Genomic DNA, 26,862 nt, shown 5'->3' with positions numbered 1-26,862 from the left:
GCGCCTGAGAAACTACCAGGAACAGCAAACACACTGTATCGTAGTTTCCTTCACCCTTAGATAACAACATTTGATTCCAGGATTTTTTTTTTTTTTTTCTTTTTTTTTTTTTTTTCTTTTAAAGGAGTCTCGCTCTGTCGCCCAGGCTGGAGTGCAGTGGCTGGATCTCGGCTCCCTGCAAGCTCCGCCTCCCAGGTTCACGCCATTCTCCTGCCTCAGCCTCCCGAGTAGCTGGGACTACACGCGCCCGCCACCGCGCCGGGCTAATTTTTTGTATTTTTAGTAGAGACGGGGTTTCACCGTGGTCTCGATCTCCTGACCTCGTGATCCGCCCGCCTCAGCCTCCCAAAGCGCTGGGATTATAGGCGTAAGCCACCGCGACCGGCCTGATTCCAGGATTCTTTTGATTAACACTTCGTGGCTTTTTAACATGGAGCAAGATGAAGGAAAGCAAACTCTTGGCCGGCGCGGTGGCTCACGCCCGTAATCCCAGCATTTTGGGAGGCCGAGGCAGGCGGATCTCTTGGCGTCACGAGTTCGAGACCAGCCTGGCCAACATGGTGAAACCCCATCTCTACTAAAAATACAAAAAAAAAAAAAGAAGAAAAGAAAAACTCTTAGAAGAACCAGTTAATACAACAGAGAAGTGAGAAGTATGCAGTTACTCCAATTATTTCCACCTGCCCTTCTCCACCCCGTCATGTACAACGTAAGAACATAATGTTTTTTATTGCGTTTCAATGTTCAATATTATTTGTCACTCCTCTCTGTCTTCTTTGCATCAGTATATTGTTTTAGAATCTAAATCTCTACAAACAGGAATCATGAGCCTGTTTGGATAGCCTTTAAGAAAGCCTGCCTTCTCATTTTTCTTCCTTTCCTTCCTTTCTTTTTTTTTTAATTGAGACGGAGTCTGGCTCTGTCACCTGGAGTGCAGTGGTGCAATCTCCACTCACTGCAACCTCCGCCTCCTGGGTTCAGGCAATTCTTCTGCCTCAGCCTCCCGAGTAGCTGGGGTTACAGGTGCCCACTACCATGCCCGGTTAATTTTTGTATTTTTAGTAGAGACGAGGATTTCACCACGTTAGCCAGGCTTGTCTCGGACTCCTGATCTCAAGTGATTTGCTCGCCTCAGCCTCCCAAAGTGCTGGGATTACAGGCGTGAGCCACCACGCCCGGCCGCATCTTTCTTTTCTTTCTCTTTCCTTCCTTTCCTTATTTCCTTTTCTCCTTCCTTCTTTCCCTCCTTCCCTCCCTCCTTCCTTCCTCCTTTCTTTCTTTTTGTTTTTTGTTTTTTTAATGTCTCGCTGTGTCACCCAGACTGGAGTGAAATGGCACAATCATAATCACGACTCACTGCAGCCTCGACCTCTCTTGGCTCAGGTGATTCATCCACCTCAGCCTCCCGAGCTGGTAGCTGGGACTACAGGTGCACCACCATGCCCGGCTAATTTTTTGTAGAAATGGGATTTTGCCATGTTGCCCAGGCTGTTCTCAAATTCCTGAACTCAAGTGATCCTCCCACTCCAGCCTCCCAAGTAGGTGGGACTATAGGTGCTCGCTACCAGGCCCAGCTAATTTAAAAAAAAAAAAAATTGGCCGGGCGCAGTGGCTCACGCCTGCAATTCCAGCATTTGGGATGCCGAGGCGGGCGGATCCCTTGAGTTCAGGAGTTGGAGACCAGCCTGGGCAACATGGCGAAACCCTGTCTCTATGAAAAACACAAAAATTAGCCAGGCGTAGTGGCGCATGTCTGTAATCCCAGCTACTCGGGGTAGGGGGGCGCTGAGGCGGCAGTGGAATCACCTGAGCCCGGAGAGGTGGAGGCTGCAGTAAGCTGAGACTGCACCACTACACTCCAGCCTGGGCGACAGAGGCTAAAGATGGGGTCTCACTCTGTCGCTCAGGCTGATCTCGAACTCCTGGGTTCAAGTGATCCTCCCACCTCGGCCTCCCAAAGTGCTGGGATTACAGGCGTGAGCGCCCGGCCAAGCTCAGCTATTTTTTTTCCCTTTGTGCAGGCTAATTGGCCTAATGTTCTATGTGAACCAAACGGTTTGTAGTTGGAAACCCAAGACCCCTGTGATAAAACGCAACACGAAATTGTTTAAAGTCTGCATATCCAAGTGTATTTCAAGTTGTGAACAACGGGCGGAACCGAGCAACAAAAGTACTGACGTCCTCACTTCACAAAGCCACAAGACAAGATGGCGCCGTCTTCCAGGAGCAGGAGCTGGGAACACGTCCACGCCCGCAGGGTGTGCACGCGCCCGGGCTCGCCCCAGGGAACGCCGGCGTGCGCTAGGGCACCCAATGAGCGCTGTAGTTAGTCTCCACCCACGTTTTCCGCCACTCCTTGCGCACATGCGCTCTAGGTTCTCCGCTGGATGTCTGTTGCGCAGGCGCAACAGGCTCCTCCTCCCGCGCAACTGACGCAAGAAGACTGTAATCGGTTCGCAATTTATCCCGTGTGACCTTGAGTCTTTCCTGTCGCCGAGGACCGGGGCTGTCCGAGGTTCCGCCTTCATACCCCTCTTTCTCTCCTGGACTCTTTCTGAGCTCAAAGCCGCCGCAGCCGGGACAGGAGGGCAGGCTTTCTCCAACCATCTTGCTGCGGAGCATATTACCTGTACGCCCTGGCTCCGGGAGCGGCAGTCGAGTACCCTCTGGTCAGGCGGCGCGGGCGGCGCCTCAGCGGAAGAGCGGGCCTCTGGGCCGCAGTGACCAACCCCCGCCCCTCACCCCACGTGGTTGGAGGTTTCCAGAAGCGCTGCCGCCACCGCATCACGCAGCTGCTGGCCGCCTGAGCGCTTGTTTGCTGCCTCGTACTCCTCCATTTATCCGTCATGATAAGCGCCAGTCGAGCTGTAGCAGCCCGTCTCGTGGGCGCCGCAGCCTCCCGGGGCCCTACGGCCGCCCGCCACCAGGTGAGGAACTGTCGGACCTTCCCAAATGGGGTCACGGCCTCGGGCCTCGGGCCTCGGTGCGGCAGGCCGCGCGCCCTTTAGGGTTTGAATTCTCCGGGATAGGTCAGGCGGGAAGGAAGGTAATGGGCCTTCCATAGTTAGCGCTGCTGGCTCAAGATTTTGCCGAAGGTTTTGCCTCCGGCTTGGGCCCTGCTGAGTCACAACCCTCGCGATCTAGAGTGTCATCTCAAAATTACCAGGTAGTGGTCCTGATGGGCTGTTCTGTGGCTGGATGGAAAGGTTTGGCCTTGGGGGTGAGGGATGCAGTCTATTGGGAAAGCCACTATTTTCAGTTTTATTTTTGGCTCCTCTACAGAATACAGAGTGTGTAAGGATCCCGTTGATACGGTGAAATAAAATAAGAAAGCCCTGAGTCGGAACTCCAGTTTTCGTGCTTAGCAACATTTTCTCAAAATCTATGGTGTAAGATTGTACTCGTTTGTTATTTAAGAAACAATAAGATCGGGGGGCGGAGAAAAGGCTATGGAGTGGTTACTTGTTTTCTAAAATAAAAGACAAATGCTTTGGAGAACAGGAATTGTATGTGGGCATTAAGGAAGGCTTGGAAGGAGCCTGAGGTTAAGTTGTAATAAAGGTTTTTTATCCTAGTGAAACGCCACTACTTTTCTTTTTTCTTTCAAAGACCATTAGTAACTCTAGTTCTTTTAAACTAATTGCATGGCAAGGTCAGGGGAAGTGTTTTCCCCCAGGGGACATCTGGCAATGTCTGTGGATATTTTAGGTTGTCACTAACTTACTGGGGTGCTTATTGGTTTCTAGGGTGTCGAGGCCAGGGATGCTGCTATACAATGCACGGAACAGCCCCCACCACAAAAATTTGGCCCAAAATTAATAGCGCCACGGTTGAGAAATCCTACTGTAGTGTGATTCTAAGGCCATCTTTTATTTACCTTTTTTTATCTTATTTGGGAAACTTTAATGTTTACTGTTTTAGTAGCTTAATGTATTTTATATACTAAGTGAGCCCAAGTTTTCTCTTTTTCCTCCCAGGATACACACTGGTTGGTGACTGAGTGAGTTTTTTCTTTTTTAGGATGGCTGGAATGGCCTCAGTCATGAGGCTTTTAGAATTGTTTCAAGGCGGGATTATGCGTAAGTATAATATCATTTCCTTTGAGAGGGAATACATATTAAACTTCAAAGCAGTGTCTTCTACATTTGTGATTATTCTTCTCTGTCATTATTTATCTGTATTTATTTAGAGATTATGTAGTATACCACTGTTAATTTTCCAATTAAATATTATCTTCCAGTGACTTTGGTCTATCAAGATAACAATAGCTGTGACATTGTTCTAAATGTCTTACAGATCAGAAGCAATCAAGGGAGCAGTTGTTGGTATTGATTTGGGCACTACCAACTCCTGCGTGGCGGTTATGGAAGGTAAACAAGCAAAGGTGAGCATAATTGATAACTAGTACCTTACCTTATCCAGAATCTGTCCAGAATTCTGTGCTCATTTCCTTAGTTAAGGAATTTGAGAACCTGATTTGCGCTTTTTTTTTTCTTTTTTTTTTGGAGACAGTCTTTATAGCCCACGGTGTAATGCAGTGGCACGGTCTCCGCTCACTGCAACCTCAGCCTCCTGGGTTCAAACAGTTCTCCTGCCTTGGCCACATAGCTGGGATTACAGGCGTGAACCACCATTCCTGGCTAATTTTTTGTATTTTTAGTAGAGACAGTTTCACTGTGTTGGCCAGGCTGGTCTTGAGCTCAAGTGATCCGCCTGCGTTGGCCTCCAAAGTGCTGGGATTACAGGTGTGAACCACTAAGCCTGGCCTGGAAGTACTTCCAACTAAAACAGCAAAAACATGACTATAGATCAGGGCTGGCCAGGCATAATGGCTCACGCCTGCAGTTCCAGCACTTTGGGAGGCCAAGGGGGGCAGATTACCTGAGGTCCCGAGTTCAAGACCAGCCTGGCCAACATGGTGAAACCCTGTCTCTACTAAAAATGCAAAAAATTGGCCAGGTACGGTGGCTCACGCCTGAAATCCTAGCACTTTGGGAGGCCGAGGCAGGTGGATCACAAGGTCAAGAGATCGAGACCATTCTGGCCAACATGGTGAAACCTGTCTCTACTAAAAATACAAAAGTTAGCTGGGCGTAGTGGCACACACCTGTAGTCCCAGCTACTCGGGAGGCTGAGGCAGGAGAATCGCTTGAACCCAGGAGGCGGAGGTTGCAGTGAGCCAAGATCACATCACTGTACTCCAGCCTGGGTGACAAAGCGAGACTTTGTCTCAAAAAAAAAGAAGAGACTATAGATCAGGTTTTTCATACCCAATGTTGGGACAAGAATCTTTACTTCCACATGGAGAATTATATCTACTTCTAAATTTTTGGGGCGGGGGGGTGGCCACAGATACCAGGCATATAGGAAAAATGCCAAGAAGCACAAATTAGGGCCAAGAGAAGGAATAATCTCTTGGTGCCAAACAAGTGGGATAAGAAGACCATAGACAGTTCAGGTTATTTCAGAAGAGGAGATTGGGGGGAAAGAGGAAGCATGAAAGCAAAAGAGGCCATGAATGGAAGAAGCAAGAGCCAAGAATTCCAGGTGCTCTAAATCTTGCTAAGAACCCAGTGGGTATAAAGGTTCCATGTACAGAGTAAGGAGGCTTCAAAAGAAATAGCCTGCTCCAATGAACAACGTGCATTACTTCAGATATGAAGCTCCACTTCTAGTCTGTCTCTGCACACCCAACTTTGTTTCAATTTAGAAAATGCAGCACTTTGGTGGTTACCAGAGTAACCAAACAGTGCAAGCCATTCCCATCCCTCTTAATAGTAAATTAGTAGTCCTACCTCTATACCACATTTAAATTCTTTTCTGGGAAGTTAGATACATACAATTATCAGCACTACAAAGGTTCACCTGACAAGAGTCTTAAGCAACCAAAGCAGCTTTGAAAATGTAAATCAGGGCCAGGCCTGGTGGGTCATGCCTGTAATCCCAACACTTCGGGAGGCCGCTTGAGCCTGGGAGTTGAAGATCACCCTGGGCAACGTAGCAAAACACTGTCTCTACAAAAAATTAGCTGGACGTGGTGGTGTGCACCTGTAGTCCCAGCTACTCTGGAGGCTAAGGTGGGAGGATCAGCTGAGCCTGGCAGGTCAATGCTGCAGTGAGCCGTGACAGTGCCACTGCACTCCAGCCTAGGTGACAGTGAGATTCTGTCTCAAAAAAAAAAAAAAAAAACCAGGTGCGGTGCCTCACGCCTGTAATCCCAGCATTTTGGGAGGCCAAGGTGGGCAGATCGCCTGAGGTCAGGAGTTCAAGACCATCCTGGCCAACTTGGTGAAACCCCATCTCTACTAAAAGTACACACACAAAAAAAATTAGTTGGGCGTGGTGGCAGGCACCTGTAATCCCAGCTACTCAGGGGGCTGAGGCAGGAGAATTGAACCCAGGACAGGGAGTTTGCAGTGAGCCGAGATCACGCCACTGCACTCCAGTCTGGGTGACAAGAGTGAGACTCCCTCTCAAAAAAAAAAAAAAAATAGTAGTAGTTTAAAAGTAAAGGACTAAAGATACCTGAAATATCTACTGTTCATTAACTATCAGCAATAAAGCATGCCTGGTAGTATTGTTCATGTGCATTTGTTTTGCCATTTGGGAGCTGTTTTTGTGTCTTAAATGATTGCTGCAAAGATACCAGTAATAGGCTGGGCGTATTGGCTCATGCCTGTAATCGCAGCACTTTGGGAGGCTGAGGCGGGCAGATCGCCTGAGGTCAGGAGTTCGAGACCAGCCTGGCCAAAATGGTGAAACCCACGTCTCTACTAAAAAATGCCAAAAAATTAGCTGGGTGTGGTGGTGCACGCCTATAGTCCCAGCTACTAGGGAGGCTGAGACAGGAGAATCACTTGAACCCAGGATGCGGAGGTTGCAGTGAGCCAAGATTGTGCCATTGTACTCCAGCCTTAGCAACAGAGTGAGACTCCATCTCAAAAAAGATAGCAGTGGTAACTACAAACTTACTCTCTGTCACATTTTGGGAGTTTAGGTGCTGGAGAATGCCGAAGGTGCCAGAACCACCCCTTCAGTTGTGGCCTTTACAGCAGATGGTGAGCGACTTGTTGGAATGCCAGCCAAGCGACAGGCTGTCACCAACCCAAACAATACATTTTATGCTACCAAGCGTCTCATTGGCCGGCGATATGATGATCCTGAAGTACAGAAAGACATGTGAGTAACAGCAAAAGTTTTTTGCAAAAAGCAGTTATTTGCAAGGGCCATACAGAAGAGCCTCAGCATGTTGATTAGGATCCCTGGAGCACCTTACTTTAGTCATTTTACTTATTGTCCCTAGGGGAAATCTGTACCACTGCCAAAAGGGTAATCCCTTTAAAAAACTTATTTTTGGCCAGGTGCAGTGGCTCACACCTGTAATTCTAGCACTTTGGTAGGCCGAGGTGGGTGGATCACCTGGGGTCAGGAGTTCAAGACCAGCCTGGCCAACATGGTGAAACCCTGTCTCTACTAAAATACAAAAATTAGCTGTGCATGGTGGTGGGTGCCTGTAATCCCGGCTACTCGGGAGGCTGAGACAGAAGAATCACTTGAACCCAGGAGATGGTGGTTGCGGTGAGCAGAGATCACTGCCACTGCACTCCAGCCTGGGCTGCTGAGACTCTGTCTCAAAAGAAAAAAATTCATTTTTGTCTTTACACATTAGGTCTTTGCTGTGTATTGACATGATACATGAAAATTTGCAAAGCATTCCTAAACCACACAGTTCAGTGTTGAATACATAAGGCAGAAGTGGCATAGGTTCTATCATGTGTTGCTCCAGTACAGAAAAAGACTTGATTTTTCTTTGTTTCTTCCCCCCTCCCAATAGAGACGGGGCTCACTATGTTGCCCAAGTTGGTGTTGAACTCCTGGACTCAACTGACCCTCCCACCCCAGCCTCCCAAAGTATTGGGATTACAGGCGTGAGCCACCATGCCCAGCCTGCCTTTTTCTAAAATAGACATACTAGAGGCTCGGTGGGGTGGCTCACACCTGTAATCCTAACACTTTGGGAGGCTGAGGTGAGCTCAGGAGTTCGAGACCAGCCTGGACAACTTGGGGAAAAGCTGCCTCTGCAAAAAATACAAAAAAGAGCCAAGCTCGGTGGTGCACGCCTGTAGTCCCAGCTACTAGTGAGGCTTGAGCGTTGAGGGGCGGAGGTTCCAGTGAGCCAAGATCATGCCATTGCACTCCAGTCTGAGTAATAGCAGTGAAACCCTGTCTCAAAAAAAAAAACTAGAAGCATAGGTAGAGTTTCCTGTTGTATACAAAATGTTTTAGGCCTAGAGCAGTGGCTCATGTCTGTAATCCTAGCACTTTAGGAGGCAGAGGCGGAAGGACTGTCTGAGGCTAAGAGTATAAGACCATCTAGGCCAACAAGGCAAGACTGTGTGTCTCTCTCTCTCTCTATATATATAAATTAAATATTTTTAAAAATTTAAACAGCTTTATTGAGCTTGAGTAGAATATGAATTCTGTATGCATGGAGTCGCGTGGACTTCTATGACTGGCTTCTTTCACTTAGCATGTTTTCAAGGTTCATCCATGTTGTAGCATGTGTCAGTACTGCATTCCTTTTTATGGCCAAATAATACTATACTGTATGGACATACAGCACATTTTGTTTATCCATTTGTCAAGTGATAGACATTTGAGCTGTTTCTGCTTTTTGGCTATTAGAAATAATGCTGCCATAAACATTTGTGTACAAGTTTTTGTGTGGACATAAATATTTCCATTTGTCTTAGATAGTAGAATTGCTGGATCATACAGTAACGGTTTCATCAAATTATTCTAAAGTGGCTGCAAAAATCTTCTGCCTGGGGCGCTAAGTAGAGAATGTTGAGGTTTCATCATGATGTTTTTATATGTTAGTGATTGCTTTCTTTTTATTTATTTCATTTTGCCTTGTAATCCTCATAAACTACGTTAGTGATTGCTTTCTAAAGAATTTCACAAACTGTCATTTGTTGGCCATGAATGAGTCTCTTGGGGTGGAAGATGGATGTTCATGATATGTGGTAATTTTGTCATGGTAAGTTGTTCAGGTAGTTTTCTCTAATAGAATTTTTGTGTCTTACAGTAAAAATGTTCCCTTTAAAATTGTCCGTGCCTCCAATGGTGATGCCTGGGTTGAGGCTCATGGGAAATTGTATTCTCCGAGTCAGATTGGAGCATTTGTGTTGATGAAGATGAAAGAGACTGCAGGTGAGTGGGTTTAGTTCACATCTGGGAAAGTTCTAAGAACAGAATGATTGCTGTGAGATCACTAGCTCCCTGTGCCCCAGCATCCTGTAGAAGAATTTGTGGTCCCTTTTGTATAGAAAACCTAGGAATGGCAAAACTGTGTTACACTTCATGCTTTCCCTGCAGATTGAATTAATCTTCAAATCTCACTAATGGTGGCTGGCTTGTTTCTTTTTTTCCAGTACGGGGTAATGTTCTATATTGAAGGCCACAAGACTACACATTAAGCTTTTGTCCCTGTTAGGTATAAATTAGAACTTCCTATTTGAAGTGGCTGTTGTAAGTCTAAAGGTCATTGTAGTTTAGTGAACCTTCACTAAAATGTTGAAAGAGGATCTTAGGGGTTTCTGTTTTTTGGGCTTTTTTTTTTTTTTTTTTTTTTTTGAGACAGAGTTTCACTCTTCTTGCTCAGGCTGGAGTGCAGTGGCATGATCTCGGTTCACCGAAGCCTCCGCCTCCCGGGTTCAAGCGATTCTCCTGCCCTCCCCCTCCCCCCACCACGTAGCTGGGATTACAGGCATGCGCCATCATGCCTAGCCACTTTTGTATTTTTAGTAAAGAGATGGGGTTTCTTTATGTTGGTCAGGCTGGTCTCAAACTCCCGACAAATCAGGTGATTCATCCGCCTCAGCCTCCCAGAGTGCTGGGATTACAGGCATGAGCCACCGTGCCCAGCCAGCCAATCTTGGGTTTGTTTGTTTGTTTTTTGTTGTTCTGTTTTTTTTTTTTGAGACAAGAGTCTCGCTCTGTCGCCTAAGCTAGAGTGCAGTGGCGCGATCTTGTCTCACTGCAACCTCCGCCTCCCGGATTCAAGCAGTTCTCCTCCCTTAGCCTCCCGAGTAGCTGAGATTACAGGCATGCCCCACCGCGCCTGGCTAATTTTGTATTTTTAGTAGAGATGGGGTTTCTCCATATTGGTCAGGCTGGTCTCAAAACTCTCAACCTCAGGTGATCCGCCCGCCTCAGCCTCCCAAAGTGCTGGGATTACAGGTGTAAACCACCGTGCCCAGCCCGATCTTGGGTTTTTAACCAGTGTATTTACTTGGAGTGTTTTCCTGCAAGGACATATTAGGTCACTTATGAAAAGACTGATGAATGTTGTCTGTGGCTCCAAAAGGATGACACAGGTTGTTGGGCTATATTAATAATTCTGTTCTGACAGAATTCCATGATTGAATTTCATTCTTTTCCAGAAAATTACTTGGGGCACACAGCAAAAAATGCTGTGATCACAGTCCCAGCTTATTTCAATGACTCGCAGAGACAGGTGAGGTCAATTAGCATTCTTATTCACAAAAAGTAAGGTGCCTGGGATGGAAGGGTACAAAAATGTTTTTCTCTTTGTTTCCTCTAGGCCACTAAAGATGCTGGCCAGATATCTGGACTGAATGTGCTTCGGGTGATTAATGAGCCCACAGCTGCTGCTCTTGCCTATGGTCTAGACAAATCAGAAGACAAAGTGTAAGTTTGTGCAGTAAATTTCTCACCTGGATGTGTGAAACTAAAGTGTCACTTGATTTCTTAGTAATTGAGCCTTTTACTTAAACTAAATAGTGCTTTTACTGATTTTAAGTCTGTATGGTCTTTGTTTTTTCATTTCAAAACCATTCTTTTGTTTTCTTTTGGGCCATGGTAATTTAACTAGTATATACCTCAGGGAAATAGCTTAGATTATCTGTATTTGGTTATTGAAGTTTATATCCTGGTGATAGGTTTTGTTCCTTAAGGATTTCTTTCTTTTTTTCACAAATCATTTACAGCATTGCTGTATATGATTTAGGTGGTGGAACTTTTGATATTTCTATCCTGGAAATTCAGAAAGGAGTATTCGAGGTGAAATCCACAAATGGGGACACCTTCTTAGGTGGGGAAGACTTTGACCAGGCCTTGCTACGGCACATTGTGAAGGAGTTCAAGAGAGAGGTGAGTTACCAGTGTGGTTAATATGTACACGTTGGGATATTGAGAAATTCTTTGTTCAGATTGCTCTTTGCTTTGTTTACGAGTTCAGTTCAACCCCCTTATTCTAGACACAGATACTCTTTTCAGAAAAGATTTTTTTTTTCCCTACACATTAAGAGTAATAAAAAGGAATTCATGTTTATATATAAAGGTATGACTCCATTTTGTGTTGTTCCACCTTATTACTGCAGTTTAAATTTATTTATCACCTCACTAATGCTGGTGTTTGGTGTTCAATGTCTTCACTTTATAGACAGGGGTTGATTTGACTAAAGACAACATGGCACTTCAGAGGGTACGGGAAGCCGCTGAAAAGGCTAAATGTGAACTCTCCTCATCTGTGCAGGTGAGACACGGAAAATTCGAGCAGTCTTGATGGATATTTTCAGCCGGAGTTTATTTAAAATAAATAGTATTTTCTAATTGGCCTAATGTCAGTTGAGTTTTTTTTTGGTTTGTTTGTTTTTTCAATTTTCTGGTTTCTAGAGACCTTTGCTGTGAGCACAGGGACAGTAAGGTCTTTAGTTTCTTTATGAGCTGAAATTTTTTTAACCACCCAAATCAGTTACGTATACTGGAGCTAAATAATATGTGAATGATGCTGGGTGTACTTGTTTGCCTTTCAGTTAAAGACATTTATTTTAAAACCTGCTCCGGCAGTGTTTAAAACTAGAATTACTAGCTTGGAAAAACTGCTGTCTTAACTGACAATATTAAATAACCTCTCCTTGTGAATTGGAGAGTCTCTGAGTGTTTTTTTTTTTTTTTTTGAGACGGAGTTTTGCTCCTGTTGCCCAGGCTAGAGTGCAATGGCACGATCTCGGCTCACCACAACCTCTGCCTCCTGGGTTCAAGTGATTTCTCCTGCCTTGGCCTCCCAAGTAGCTGGGATTACAGGTGTGCACCACCATGCCTGACTAATTTTTGTATTTATAGTACAGACAGGGTTTTGCCATGTTGGCCAGGTTGGTCCTTGGACTCCTGACCTCAGGTGATTGACCTGCCTCGGCCTCCCAAAGTGCTGGGATTATGGGCGTGAGCCACTGAGCCCGGCTAATTGTCTCTCACTTAATAATTTGAAAAATTAGCCAGTCATAGTCTACACAACTGTGGTCCCAGCCACTCCAAAGGCTAAGAGGATTGTTTGAGCCCAGGAGGTTGAGGCTGCAGTGAGCCGTGATGACACCATTTCACTCCAGCCTGGGTGACAAATGAGACCCTGTGTCAAAAAATGACAATAATTTGAATCACCAGTCTAAAAAGCTGAAGCTTGTGCAAGTTTCCATCTGTGAGCATCAGATTTACACAGCCTCTTTGTCAGCTTGGTTAGCTCCAGTTCTGAGAGGTGAAACTTCACTTAACCACCAAGAATAGAATTGTACAAACCATGTTAGATCTGTGTTAGAGACCCATGAAGATAGAAAGCAGCAGATCTATTTCCGGTGTCTTGGGTGACAGCAGGAAGAGCAGAGCTGTGACACCTTTATTTTGATCACCCACAAGGGAAGAGGTATTTATGATGGTTGTCATTGTGTTGGTAAAGTGTTTGCTGCTAATAAACCTTCCCCTCAAACCTGGATTTTTTTTTAAGTGGCTGTGAGGAGTGACATAGTTATACACACGCATCCATGGTCTTGTTGATGTTACTTTGCCCCTGCTATCATGGAGTGGCAGAACATTGCAACGCTGGTTAGGGTTGAGGTTGAAATACCTGGCACTGCCAGAAGATAAGTTTGTAATTCTTCCCAGGGATTTGACATTTGGGGTGGGGGATGCGAGATGTTGGAAGAGATTGGTTGGTTTTAATTAGTGTGGCTGCATCCTATTGATAGACATTTTGATTGTTTTCCAGCGTTTATTATAGCAAAATGTATTGAGCATCGTTACACATTGTTTTGCATAGGTGATTTTAAATCTATAGAATAAATTCTTAGCATTTATTACCCTCATGCAGATTATATTGTGGTTTGGAAAGATGGACATTAGTTAGAACAGATTAGTAAACGTTGAAGTGATACAAAGTAAAGGTTAAGGGTGGTTCTGCAAGCATTCTGCTGGGGTTCGAGTCCCCATTGTATCGCTTATTAATTGGTGATCTTAGATGAATTAACATTACTGTTACTTATCTACAAAACAAGGATAATAGTGGTACTCTTACCCTAAGAGTTGTGAGCATTACCAAGTTCATAAATATTGCACGCTTAGAAAAACATAGGAAATTGTGAATACTCTAAATGTAAGTTACCATTAATGTAACAAGTGGTAAAAATGCAGTTATAGTTATAATTTAAGAAGGGGCCGCACTTTGGGTGGCCAGGGCAGGAATATCACTTGAGCTCAGGAATTAGGGACCAGCCTGGGCAAAATAGTGGGAACCCCCGTCTCTACAAAACTAGCTGGGCATGGTGCACTACACCACAGGTGCGTGCCTGTAGTCCCAGCTACTCAGGAGACTGAGGCACAAGAATCTTTTGAGCCCAAGTGATTGAGGCTGCCCAAGTGTTTGAGGCTGCCCAAGTGTTTGAGCTGTGAATGCCACTGCACCCCGCAACCTGGGTGACAGAGCAGGTCTCTTAAAAATAATCTAAGAAGGGGCCGGGCGCAGTGGCTCACATCTGTAATCTCAGCACTTTGGGAGGCCAAGGCAGGTGAATCACTTGAGGTCAGGAGTACAAGACCAGTCTCGCCAACATGGCGAAACCCTGTCTCTACTAAAAGTACAAAAATTAGCTAAGTGGTTGCGGGCGCCTGTAATCCCAGCTACTCAGTAGGCTGAGGCAGGAGAATCGGTTGAACCCAGGAGGCAGAGGTTGCAGTGAGCCCAGATGGCACCACTGCAATCCAGTGTGGGCGACTGAATGAGACTCTGTCTCAAAAAATAAAAATGAAAAATAAAATAAAAATAATAAAAATAATCTAAGAAGGTACCTGAGAGAGGTGTTCAGCATAACAAGAACAGCATCTGAGAGATGAGTTTATCAGAAAAAGATAAATGGACATGTGTAAATGGGTTGAGTAAGGCTCTCAGGTGAAGACCGGAGAAAGGGCCAGAGCGGCCAAAAGGGCAGAGTGAAGATTGGGGTCGGTTGTTGGTGGGCATGGAAAATGAGGCTAGAGCAGGCTTGTCCAACCTGCAGCCTAGAATGGCTTTGAATGTGGCCCAACACAAATTTGTAAACTTTCTTAAAATACTGAGGGTTTTGTTTTTTGTTTTAAGCTCATCAGCTGTTGTTACTGTTAGTGTATTTTATGTGTGGCCCAAGGAAGCCAACAGATTGGATACCCTTGGGCTAGAGGCTTTATAGATTTGGGATTTGGCGTCTCTCCCAAGATAAGTGAATACAAACCCCAGAGGAGTTGAGGATAGTAACATGGTCATGTGTCGATTTGTGAGAAGCCCTTTGGCTGGAGTAGAGTGGAGAATTGTGAAGGGCAGAAGGCACCCTGAGTGGGTGTAGGGGGGCTGTTGGTAACCATGTGTTGAGATAAGACTTGGATGAGAGTGAGAGTGAGACATAAGTGGTTGGGTTTGAGAGAGGAGGTAAAGAGAGAACATTGTGATGGATGTTAGACTGGTTGTAGAGGGTTGAGAGTTAGTGCTGGAGATTTTCAGGTTGCCATTAGCTTTTAGTGTTTAGAGTTGTGCTACTATAGTAGCCAAATACGAGTTTTGAATTAATTAAAATTAAATAACATTTAAAATTACATTTCGTAGTTACACTAGTCTTATTTCAAGTGCTCAGTAGTCATGTTAGTGGTTGCTGAATTGAGCAGCATAAGGAGCATTTTCATTGTCACAGAAAATTCTACTGGATAGCATTGATTTAGATAATTCTGTGTTCTGATTTGGTTAATCAACATTTTGCAAAAAAGAAATTGTCAATAGTATTTAGGTATCACCATTCTACAGATGGTGTGTTAACTCTTAAGTATTCAAATGTCTAGGATACTTTCTCCTAAAGAAAGATGGTTTAAGGACTCAACTCTCAGTTACACATTGTAAGATCCCATGTTGTACTGGGATTTGGGATTTATTAAATACTGGATGTTACATGGTGTGACTGTCAGCTGCTCTCCATGGATGTGATGGCCATACAAGTCAGTCCTCATACATTAATGAGAGCATGTCTGTAGCTTTCGTACCACTTGTAAACTTCCTGGAACTTACAGAGCCCAGGGTTAATGGCATGTTATTTGGTTCAGAGCATAACTTTGACATTTCTCTTCACCTACATGGGATATTTTTAAAACTTGGTGAAGGAAAACATCAGTAGTGTGGTTCTAATGAATATTTAGTGGCAGAATATTTCTTTATCTTCTGAATGGGGATTTTTTTCTTGCTTATCTGCTGCATTCTTGTTAATAACTATAAACTTCATTAAAACATATTCTATAGTGCTTATCTCTGGGGAGATAAAACATTGCGCTTTTTTTTTTTTTTTTTTTTTTTTTTTGAGATGGAGTTTCACTCTTGTTGCCCAGGCTGGAGTGCAGTGGCACGATCTCGGCTCACCGCAACCTCCACCTCCCGGGTTCAAGCGATTCTCCTGCCTCAGCCTCCCAAGTAGCTGGGATTACAGGCATGTGCCACCACACCCAGCTAACTTCTTTGTATTTTTAGTAGAGACGGGGTTTCACCATGTTAGCCAGGATGGTCTCGATTTCCTGACCTCGTGATCCGCCCGCCTCACCCTCCCAAAGTGCTGGGATTACAGGCATGAGCCACTGCACCTGGCAAAACATTGCATCTTAAAGAGTAACTATTCTTGGCCGGGCAGGGTGGCTCACACCTGTAATCCCAGCACTTTGGGAGGCTGAGGCAGGCAGATCACAAGGTCAAGAGATCGAGACCATCCTGGCCAACATGGTGAAACCCTGTCTCTACTAAAAATACAAAAATTAGCTGGGCGTGGTGGCACATGCCTGTAGTCCCAGCTACTTGGGAGGCTGAGGCAGGAGAATCGCTTGAACCTGGGAGGCGGAGGTTGCAGTGAGCCAAGATCATGCCACTGCACTCCAGCCTGGCAATAGACTGAGACTCTGTCTCAAAAAATTAAAAAAAAAAAGTATTCTTGGTGACTATTCATTTAAATTAGGTCTCACCCTCCCTGTGGTTTTGCAAGTCTTCTGTCCTAGGGCATGGTCATATTTTAGTTGAAATAATAAATGTAACCGTCATTTGGCCTGCTCACTGACATGCAATTAAACATTTCCTTTGCAGACTGACATCAATTTGCCCTATCTTACAATGGATTCTTCTGGACCCAAGCATTTGAATATGAAGTTGAGCCGTGCTCAATTTGAAGGGATTGTCACTGATCTAATCAGGAGGACTATCGCTCCATGCCAAAAAGCTATGCAAGATGCAGAAGTCAGCAAGAGTGACATAGGAGAAGTGATTCTTGTGGGTGGCATGACTAGGATGCCCAAGGTATGGACCAATGGAATTCTGTCATGGAGAGAGAGGGCTGGCACACAGTGTATTCTTGGGACAGGTGGCACAAATATATGGCCCATTCTGCTGGGGTGACCTAAAAGGCAGATGAGATTATATCCTCACTAAAGAATTCTTTTCTGTTTGTTTTGTTAAAATTGAAGAATAGGCCGGGCATGGTGGTTCACACCTATAATCCCAACACTTTGGGAGGCTGAGGCGGGCAGATCACATGAGTCCACAAGAGTTTGAGGCCAGCCTGAGCAACATGGTAAAATCCCCTTTGTACAAAAATAAAAAAAATTAGCTGGGCGTGGTGGTGCATATCTGTAATCCCAGCTACTTGGGAGGATCACCTGAGCCCTAAGGTCAATCACTTGAGTGAGTTTGAGGCTGCAGTGAGCCATGATCGTGCCACTGCGCCCAGCCCAGGCAAGAGTGTGACCCTGTCTCAAAAAAAAAAAAAAAAAAAATGTGTGTATGTATGTAAAATTAGGAGGGGCAGAATTTCTTTAGGGGCAGTAGCAGGGAGGATCCCGAACTCAATCATAGAATTTTTAGGATTGAAACAAAGTTTGAGGTCAGAGAGAGCATAAAACCTTGGTAATACCCCGCCCCTGGCCACCGTCTTTGTACATGTGTCTTTGCAGCATAGTGCATCTCTTTGACAAAGATTTGTGCAATGATGTATTTTATTCAACACATCATTCTGAAAGAACGTGTGGAAAACTAATGACTGAGCACAAACCTGTTGAAGATGCAGTTCTTCTTGGTAGCCTAAATAGGATTATCTTGGACCTAAGATAGTGACCTTGTTTTTTTTTCTTGATTTTTCTATTGAAATACATTGCCTTAAGGAAATATGCAAAAAAAAAAAAAAAAAAAATGAACCTGGGAAAAAAAGGTCCTGGACCAGGTGGATGCCTCTATATTAGGAAATTATCCCCGAGGCCAGGTACAGTGGCTCACGCCTGTACTTTGGGAGGCCAAGGAGGGGGGATCACGAGGTCAGGAGATTGAGACCATCCTGGCTAACACGGTGAAACCCTGTCTCTACTAAAAATATAAAAAATTTGGCGGGCGCCTGTAGTCCAGCTCCTTGGGAGGCTGAGGTAGAAGAATGGCGTGAACGCAGGAGGCGGAGTTTGCAGTGAGTGGAGATTGCTGCACTCCAGCCTGAGCGACACAGCAAGACTCCGTCTCAAAAAAAAAAAAAAAAAGAAAAAGAAATTATCCCCGATACTATTCAAATGGAACTTTATCACTAATAAACACAAGGGAAGACCATGCCCCATGTTAGCAATGCAAATTATTACTACAGCTGCCTAGGATAATTTGGTCTTTAGTTGATAATATACAAGAGAATGTGGACTTCCAAGTCCCCTTGCCTTGCATCCTCTGTTTCAAATGATTTAATGTGTTTTGTGGGAAAGCAGATAATAAAACTTAGGAGAATCCTTCTCAGATTTACAAGGGTCATGAAGGAGATACTCTTATAGGTATAAAGTGTATAAAGTGTATGAGTGTTAGATCATTAGCAGGAACCCAAGTACGAAATGGTTATTTGAATAAACATTCTCAGATTTGAGGTAGCCTGTCTTGAGATTTGGCTGGGAGCGCAGGACACGTGCTCTCTTGTGTTCTGCTCAGGTAGTTCCCAAGTGTGGGCTGACAAGTTCTTTTTCCTTGATGTTCAGGTTCAGCAGACTGTACAGGATCTTTTTGGCAGAGCCCCAAGTAAAGCTGTCAATCCTGATGAGGCTGTGGCCATTGGAGCTGCCATTCAGGGAGGTGTGTTGGCCGGTGATGTCACGGATGTGCTGCTCCTTGATGTCACTCCCCTGTCTCTGGGTATTGAAACTCTAGGAGGTGTCTTTACCAAACTTATTAATAGGAATACCACTATTCCAACCAAGAAGAGCCAGGTAAGAGCCATCACTTCCTACCTTGTCACATGGGTTTTAGGTTCTATGACGGATGTAATTGCAGCAACTTTCATGAGTTTTTTCTAGAAAATTTCATTTTTTTCTGTTTTACAGTTTAGAATAGTAAATAGTTAACTGTGGGTGGTGAGAATCCTGTTTTGTTTTGGTTTTTGTTTTTTTGTTACCAGAAAAGTTCTTACATGTTAGCTGGTAGTGATGATTATAGGAAGGACATCAGTAGTCTCCTCCACAGGATTAACATAATTTGCTAAAAGGGATCTCAGTCATTTCAGACTAAATTCCCTGTAGTCTTCTGTTCTCAAAGACAGTAAAAAGGATAGTCTTGACCAGACTTAGGGGAGTGTTCTTATCTTATGGATGAATGAAGGGGGTGGTACGAGGGTGCCGTGATACCAAGCAGGGCTACTTGGACATGGCTTGTTCTTGAAGTAGGAATTATTTCTGGCTGGGCACCGTGGCTCATGCCTGTAATCCCAGCACTTTGGGAGGCTGTGGCGAGAGGATCACTTGAGCTCAGGAGTTTGAGACCAGCCTGGGTAACATGGTGAAACTCCCTCTCTCCAAAAAGTTAAATTAGCCTGGCATGGTGCTGTGTACCTGTAGTCCCAGCTACTCAGGAGGCTGAGGTGGGTGGATCACTTGAGCACGGGAGGCAGAGGTTGCAATGAGCCGAGGTCATGCCACTGCACTCCAGCCTGGGCGACAGTATAAGTGAGGCCTTGTCTCAAAAAAAAAAAAAAAAAAAAAAAATTATTTCCTGACTTCCCCAATCTTGTGATGTTTTTCCATAAAACTATGGTTGTTGGTATATTTGTGCTGTGATGTATTTGTCAACACATCATTCTGAAGAAAAGTATGTGGTGACTTCCTGTGACTGAGCACGATACATCTTTCTCTGATCCCGTTTCCCCAGATGAGCATGTTTCAACATTTTAGTTCCTTTTTTTTGAGGACTTCTGTCCTAATGCTGTATCTTTGTACAATGCATTTGCTTAGTTGAAACAATTGCTATTGTATGCCCATTTGCTGTACTGATCCTACTCCTATTCCCTATAAAGACATCAGCCTTTGTTCTGAACATACCGTAAATTAGGAGCCTTCCAATCTTGGAATGTGAACCTTTGGCTTTCATTTTTTCTATAGAAATGGAGTAGGTTAATCAGATTGCCAACCCAGGAGGGTTTCTTCTTCCCTAGGTATTCTCTACTGCCGCTGATGGTCAAACGCAAGTGGAAATTAAAGTGTGTCAGGGTGAGAGAGAGATGGCTGGAGACAACAAACTCCTTGGACAGTTTACTTTGGTAGGTATTGTGAATCCTGAATACTATGCCTCCTTCACTGTAAAGTGAGATAATATTCTAAGCCATAAAAATATTAGTATAAACTGCTGGCATACACATACATACTGAGTAGTCTTGAGAAGAAGGGATGCAACTGGATACCCATGGCATCAGTTTTTACCTGAAAGTCTTGCTTTTTCCTTGTGCCTTAGGAATTTCCTCAGAAATAAACTCCTGATTACTCATTTAAAAGACATTTGATATTGTTACTGGTTTCTGATCAGCATTGCTTATTGGTTAATGGTGAGGTGAATAATAGTGGGGAGATTTTGCTGTCTGTTATTTAGTGTGTCCACAGGTACATACAGCCATTATGGTTACTTGCTATAGCTAAACTTCACTGATATAAAACCAGTTGATTTCAGGCAGCAAACTACTACTGTTGCTTATAAACTTTGTGTTTTTGTACATTAAATCACTTGTTTCTCCCAGGAACCAAGTGACTTGTTTACTAGAAAACCATATAGATTTGGAAATAATAGCACTGGACCCCTCTGTAAGAGGACCTTACTCTGGATATTATTTATTTTAGATTGGAATTCCACCAGCCCCTCGTGGAGTTCCTCAGATTGAAGTTACATTTGACATTGATGCCAATGGGATAGTACATGTTTCTGCTAAAGATAAAGGCACAGGACGTGAGCAGCAGAGTAAGTCACCTTGTTTATCAGACCCTAAGAGTGAGGTGAGGGAGGTCTTGGGAATAGACCCTCTTAGGATGATGAGTCCTCTTTGCCCCTCAGTTATCAGATTTACTTGTACAAGTGTAGTGTTTATTCCCCCCAAACAGGCACTGAGCCTGTGGATTGCTGAAGTTTTGATGAGCAAACAGGCCAGTTGGTGTTTGTGTATATATTGGGTCCTTGGTTTCATTTTGCTTTATAGGACTATAGGGTATTTCTCTTCTTCATAATTTGTATCAAGATTGGCTGCTATGAGCAGGAGTACTCTTAATGCAATGGAGGAAGAAGAGGCATATAACTTTACCTGGGAATTAATGAAATGCCTTCTTTTTACTACAGTTGTAATCCAGTCTTCTGGTGGGTTAAGCAAAGATGATATTGAAAATATGGTTAAAAATGCAGAGAAATATGCTGAAGAAGACCGGCGAAAGAAGGTGATTACTTTTTGTCTTCTGAACTTTAATCTCAGTAAAGCTCAGTCTTGAAAGTGGGAGTTTGGGGCTGGGCGCAGTGTCTCACTCCTGTGATCCCAGCACTGTAAGCCCACTGCCAAGGTGAGCAGATTGTTTGAAGCCGGGCGTGGTGGTGCACGCCTGTAGTCCCAGCTACTTGGGAGGCTCAGGCAGGAGAATCGCTTGAACAAGAAAGTGGGAGAGTTTGGACATGTCATAGGTTGTGGGTAAGAGAAAACCTAAGATAATCTATTCTTCCTTCCCCGTTGCTTATACCTTATGTGTGCAGTGCATTTCTTCTGTTTTCCCTGTCACAATTCTGATGTTACAGAATCTAGCCCAAATCTCTCTCAAAGCCATCCCAGACTACTTCATGCCACTCTGATTTCTCCCTCTTACTGTTTTTACCTGAAACTGTATGTAACACATAGCTTATTGTCTTACTGAGTATAGACATTCAGCAGACTTTGGTTGATTGGAAAGTCTTCGTTTAAACTTCTAATTTCTCTAAGGAACGAGTTGAAGCAGTTAATATGGCTGAAGGAATCATTCACGACACAGAAACCAAGATGGAAGAATTCAAGGACCAATTACCTGCTGATGAGGTGAGTTCTATTTTAAAGTAACTCAAAAGGTTGAATACATTTTTACCAATGCCACTGAAGTTTATTTTTCTGTGGGTTTTGATAGGGGTTTAATTATTTTAAAATGTTTCTAAATAGTACTTCTACTTGTAATGGTACAGGAAACCTGGAAAAGTAAGGATTTTTGTTTTCTTTTTTTAAGTGCAACAAGCTGAAAGAAGAGATTTCCAAAATGAGGGAGCTCCTGGCTAGAAAAGACAGCGAAACAGGAGAAAATATTAGACAGGCAGCATCCTCTCTTCAGCAGGCATCATTGAAGCTCTTCGAAATGGCGTACAAAAAGGTACAAGGGCTGAAGTGGATTTTGATTCTAACTTGATCTTGATGGAACTGTTCTTGATGACTGTCACTGGTGGCTTCCTCCATAGCCATTTGTGGAATTGAGAGTGAGATTAGAGTTGGCAGATACTCTCCTACCGTCTTGACTCTACTTTGGCATTGGGGGTAGTGTCAAAGGGAAGGAATCCAGAAACCACCAGTAGGCTAGAAAGCGGGGAGGGGGAGCGGAATAGATATGAATGATGAGGACATATGTGGGTCCCTCATCTTGGAGTGCAACAGAGCAAATGGTTAGCCCTAACATTAAATCTGAGTGGCTCTCAAATGTTTTCTTAACAGATGGCATCTGAGCGAGAAGGCTCTGGAAGTTCTGGCACTGGGGAACAAAAGGAAGATCAAAAGGAGGAAAAACAGTAATAATAGCAGAAATTTTGAAGCCAGAAGGACAACATATGAAGCTTAGGAGTGAAGAGACTTCCTGAGCAGAAATGGGCGAACTTCAGTCTTTTTACTGTGTTTTTGCAGTATTCTATATATAATTTCCTTAATTTGTAAATTTAGTGACCATTAGCTAGTGATCATTTAATGGACGGTGATTCTAACAGTATAAAGTTCACAATATTCTATGTCCCTAGCCTGTCATTTTTCAGCTGCATGTAAAAGGAGGTAGGATGAATTGATTATTATAAAGATTTAACTATTTTATGCTGAAGTGGCCATATTTTCAAGGGGTGAAACCATCTCGCACACAACAATGAAGGTAGTCATCCATAGACTTGAAATGAGACCACATGTGGGGATGAGATCATTCTAGTTAGCCTAGTACTGCTGTACTGGCCTGTATGTACATGGGGTCCTTCAACTGAGGCCTTGCAAGTCAAGCTGGCTGTGCCATGTTTGTAGATGGGGCAGAGGAATCTAGAACAATGGAAAACTTAGCTATTTATATTAGGTACAGCTATTAAAACAAGGTAGGAATGAGGCTAGACCCTTAACTTCCCTAAGGCATACTTTTCTAGCTACCTTCCACCCTGTGTCTGGCACCTACATCCTTGATGATTGTTCTCTTACCCATTCTGGAATTTTTTTTTTTTTTTTTTTTTTTTAATAAATATAGAAAGCATCTTGATCTCTTGTTTGTGAGGGGTGATGCCCTGAGATTTAGCTTCAGGAATATGACATGGCTCATGCTTCCCATATTTCCCAAAGAGGGAAATACAGGATTTGCTAACACTGGTTAAAAATGCAAATTCAAGATTTGGAAGGGCTAGTATAATGAAATAATGAGCTGTATCAGCATGTGCAAATCTTGTTTGAAGGATTTTATTTTCTCCCCTTAGACCTTTGGTACATTTAGAATCTTGAAAGTTTCTAGATCTCTAACATGAAAGTTTTTAGATCTCTAACATGAAAACCAAGGTGGCTATTTTCAGGTTGCTTTCAGCTCCAAGTAGAAATAACCAGAATTGGCTTACATTAAAGAAACTGCGTCTAGAAATAAGTCCTAAGATACTATTTATATGGCTCAAAAATAACAGGAACCCAGATTTCTTTCCCTATTTCTGCTTTTCTGTCCTCAGTGTACTGGCTTGTCCCAAATTCTCTGATGTAGTTCTAATTATCATGTGCTGACAACTTGAGCAGAAAGGCAACTACATCTTTATTCAATGTTAAGATTTCCCAAAAGTCTCCCAGCACATTTCCCTTATGTTTCATGGACTAATGTCATATGCCATGTTTAAATGAGTCTGTTATCAAGATGGGCTTAGAATATCAGACACAATGGCTCCTTTTATAATGTTTTGTAATATGTAGAAATGAGATTAATGTATTTCCAAAAATCAGTGTAAGAAATCAATTTAATTTGCAAGTATGAAGGAAGTGATTTAGACAACATTTTTGGAAGATTCAGTGCTTGTTAACACCCATGTAAAAGACTTAGGATTCATGTGAAAAATTCTAGGCTCAGGTTTCCAACCACATGAACACTCAATGGGAACATTGTAGGATTATGAAGGATTGTTATATGGTGTGTTGGAAAATAACTTAGCATTTTCGGTTGGCCCTTGCCCACTGCCCCTACTGTCTCCTAAACATAACTTTAAAAGCCCTCCAGGATTTCCAAAGTACTCCAGTTGAGAACTACTGGCTTACGCTAGTCAAGATTCATCCTTAGGATCAGAGAGAGGAGCCAAATTGCCCAAGCAAAATATATATTTGAGTTCTATTAGGGAGAAGTTGCTTGGGTATGAGCGGACACAGTATTTCAGTCACCTATCAGTAAAGCTAATAGTAGCAAAAATATCAAGAAGGTATACAGAGATTCCCTAAATAGAGCCAATAGGATATATATCTAGAATAAGATTTACTGTAAGATACTGGCTCACACAATTATGGAACCTAGGTCCCACCCACAATCCACTGCTGGGAAAGCTGTTGGGGTAAAATTTCAGTGACCAGGAACACAATGGTGTCCTAGTCCAAGGTTAGAAGAATATGGATGTCTTAGCTCTGGCAGTTCTATATAGGCCCTTAACTGATTAGATGATGTCCACTCACATCAAAGCAGAGCAATCTCCAATTCAATACTAATCTCTTCTGGAGAGAGACAAATGTTTAACCAGTTAAATGGCATCAGTGGCTAAATTGACACATAAAATTAACTATCACAAAAGGCAAAAAGAAATGATGATTGGTTTTATTCTATAGTAGAGCCTCCCTTTTGTGATTGTAAGTACTTGCTTAGGTCCCAAGAAGAACTTACGGTATCCCTCTTACACCAACTTACTGTTTTTGGTTTTTTGTGTTTTGTTTGTTTTTTTTGGTTTTTGTTTTGAGATGGGAGTCTTGCTCTGTTGCCCAGGCTGGATTGCAGTGGTGTGATCTCAGCTCACTGCAACCTCAACCTCTGCCTCCTGGGTTCAAGCAATTCTCCCACCTCAGCCTCTTGCAGTGAGTTGAGATCGTGCCACTGCATTCCAGCCTGGGCAAGAGTGTGAGACTCCATATCAAAAACAACAACAAAAAAATTTATATATATATATATATATATATATATATATAATTGTCACACGTTTTAACATCTTTATAGCAAACAAGAATATGCTTTTCCCAATAGTCTCATAACTTTAAAGTAGATCTGAGTCAGGAACCAAGGGTCACACCCACATTGTTTGACATGTCCAAGTTCCTTTCAATTTAGGCTTCCCTGCCTTTTTTCCCCTTTGCAATTTATTTTAGAAACTGGACCACTGGTCCCATAGCATCTCCTACATTCTAGATTTTACTAATTGCTTCCCTGTGATGTAATTTAATGTATTCCTTGTCCCATTTAATCCAATTCAAGTTCAGTTTTTTTGACATAGGATCTCACTCTGTTCCCCAGGCTGGAGTGTGGTGGTGCTATCATAGCTCACTGTAACCTCAAACTCCTGAGCTCAGGTAATCCTCCTGCCTTACCCTCCCAAGCAGCTAGGACTACAGGTGCTCGCCACCAGACACACAGCTAATTTAAAATGATTTTTGTAGAAATGGCACTCTTGCTAAGTATATTGTTCGGGCTCCTTGAGCCAAGTGATCTTCCCACCTTGGCCTCCCAAAGCACTGGGATTACAAGCATGAGCCTTTCGCCCAGCCTGTTTCATTTTTCCACAACAGGTGATGTGTATTTCCATCAGAATTTAAAATTTTATATGAATTCCAAACATGATTTCGGTTGGCTCTTTTGTCATGTTAGTAGCCACTGATGATCATTACCTAGATCTCTAATTTCATTAAAGGTATATTATTTTACTTCTGTCTTTTCATTTTTTGTTGGAATACCTCTATAGTGAGAAAATTCTCCTTTTAACAAGTACCAAGTTACACTGCAATGTACCTATATATATAAGGGAAGACCAGTTAAATGTTCAGCTCTTTTCCTTAATTTACTAGTTTTCAGAATTAGTTCCATAATCAAAAGTGGGGAAATTATGTTTCTTGGGTGTTATCGTGAACTCATGGATTTCGACACTTTTATGTTTCATTTCATTGCAACCTTTCTTAGTGATACTCAAATTGTTCTAACCTTGGCCTGAGAGCCTCTTCCTGTTGGCTCTTAAGTAGTTTTGACAAAACCCCAGTAGTCCATGTTACTTTCTTTGCTTACTGCTATAACAAGATGTTCCAGGCTCACCTTGTTCATTTCTGCTTCAGTCCAAGAAACAACTATTTATTTTATCTGTTATCTTACTTAACATCCCTATGTCTCCATTGCACCCCCACAAAAGACCATAAATATAAGGACTGAATTACATCTAAAAATTTTCAGCACTTGTCCCAGTGCTGGACCAAAAAAGTGGCATGCAATAAATATTTATGGAATTGAACTAAAAGATTAACATTTGACTAGCTATTCTTTATGGAATTGAACTAAAAGATTAACATTTGTCTAGCTATTCTACAAGTGTCTCTATTGAGTCAAACAAGGCACCACTGGCAACTGGCAACATTAAGCACTTGCCTCTTCAGGTGGGCCAAGGGCAGGATTCAGGCTCTCCCTATAAATACTCTCTTACATGCTAGAGGTAGACCCCAGCTAATGAGCTCTCCCTAGAACAGGTATTCTGACACACACACACACACCCCTTTTTTTATACTGAGAGAATGAGAAAAACATTAAGTTTTAGTTCTCCGTGGGCCTTATTTTCTTAAAGGAGGAAATCATTACACAGTAAAGCATTAATGGCCCGTATGTGCTTAATTTAACATGACTACAAATTCATGTAGAGATGTCTGATCCTCTAGAAAGGAAACTGTCATTCCTTAGCTGCAGTCCCTCCTTCAACTGAAGAATTACATTTCACCACTAGGTGTCCACAGGGGAACAAAG

At 43.2% G+C, this 26,862-nt stretch overlaps 1 protein-coding gene and 2 non-coding genes across 3 annotated transcripts; all 3 read left to right on the top strand.

Annotated features, from left to right (window-relative positions):
• The first annotated feature begins 202 nt into the window (after window positions 1-202).
• Window positions 203-23,115, top strand: HSPA9 (heat shock protein family A (Hsp70) member 9). Its single transcript, XM_054488846.2, has 18 exons — window positions 203-709; window positions 2,022-2,927; window positions 4,021-4,079; window positions 4,297-4,384; window positions 6,998-7,179; window positions 9,089-9,213; window positions 10,446-10,519; window positions 10,607-10,713; window positions 11,013-11,175; window positions 11,468-11,560; window positions 16,436-16,645; window positions 18,346-18,573; window positions 19,791-19,895; window positions 20,467-20,584; window positions 20,957-21,051; window positions 21,582-21,674; window positions 21,856-21,996; window positions 22,332-23,115. The coding sequence occupies exons 2-18, from the start codon at window positions 2,847-2,849 to the stop codon at window positions 22,407-22,409; spliced, it is 2,040 nt and encodes a 679-aa protein (XP_054344821.1). The 5' UTR covers window positions 203-709; window positions 2,022-2,846; the 3' UTR covers window positions 22,410-23,115.
• Window positions 17,326-17,393, top strand: LOC129037700 (small nucleolar RNA SNORD63). The gene has a single exon (XR_008502928.1). It is a non-coding gene; the product is annotated as a small nucleolar RNA SNORD63 (small nucleolar RNA).
• LOC129037701 (small nucleolar RNA SNORD63) lies at window positions 19,408-19,477 on the top strand. The gene has a single exon (XR_008502929.1). It is a non-coding gene; the product is annotated as a small nucleolar RNA SNORD63 (small nucleolar RNA).
• Window positions 23,116-26,862: the final 3,747 nt, after the last annotated feature.

The sequence above is a fragment of the Pongo pygmaeus genome, chromosome 4 (assembly GCF_028885625.2).
Source record: "Pongo pygmaeus isolate AG05252 chromosome 4, NHGRI_mPonPyg2-v2.0_pri, whole genome shotgun sequence".
NCBI lineage: Eukaryota > Metazoa > Chordata > Mammalia > Primates > Hominidae > Pongo > Pongo pygmaeus.
The sequence above is the reverse complement of the archived record's forward strand: the minus strand, read 5'-3'. Positions and strand labels throughout refer to the sequence as shown.

Bases quoted from the DNA above. Each gene is read 5' to 3' on its own strand.
- HSPA9 (XM_054488846.2), top strand. From the start codon at position 2,847: ATGATAAGCGCCAGTCGAGCTGTAGCAGCCCGTCTCGTGGGCGCCGCA. The intron at 16,646-18,345 runs GTATGGACCAAT...CTTGATGTTCAG, and splicing joins GCATGACTAGGATGCCCAAG to GTTCAGCAGACTGTACAGGA. The intron at 21,052-21,581 runs GTGATTACTTTT...AATTTCTCTAAG, and splicing joins AAGAAGACCGGCGAAAGAAG to GAACGAGTTGAAGCAGTTAA.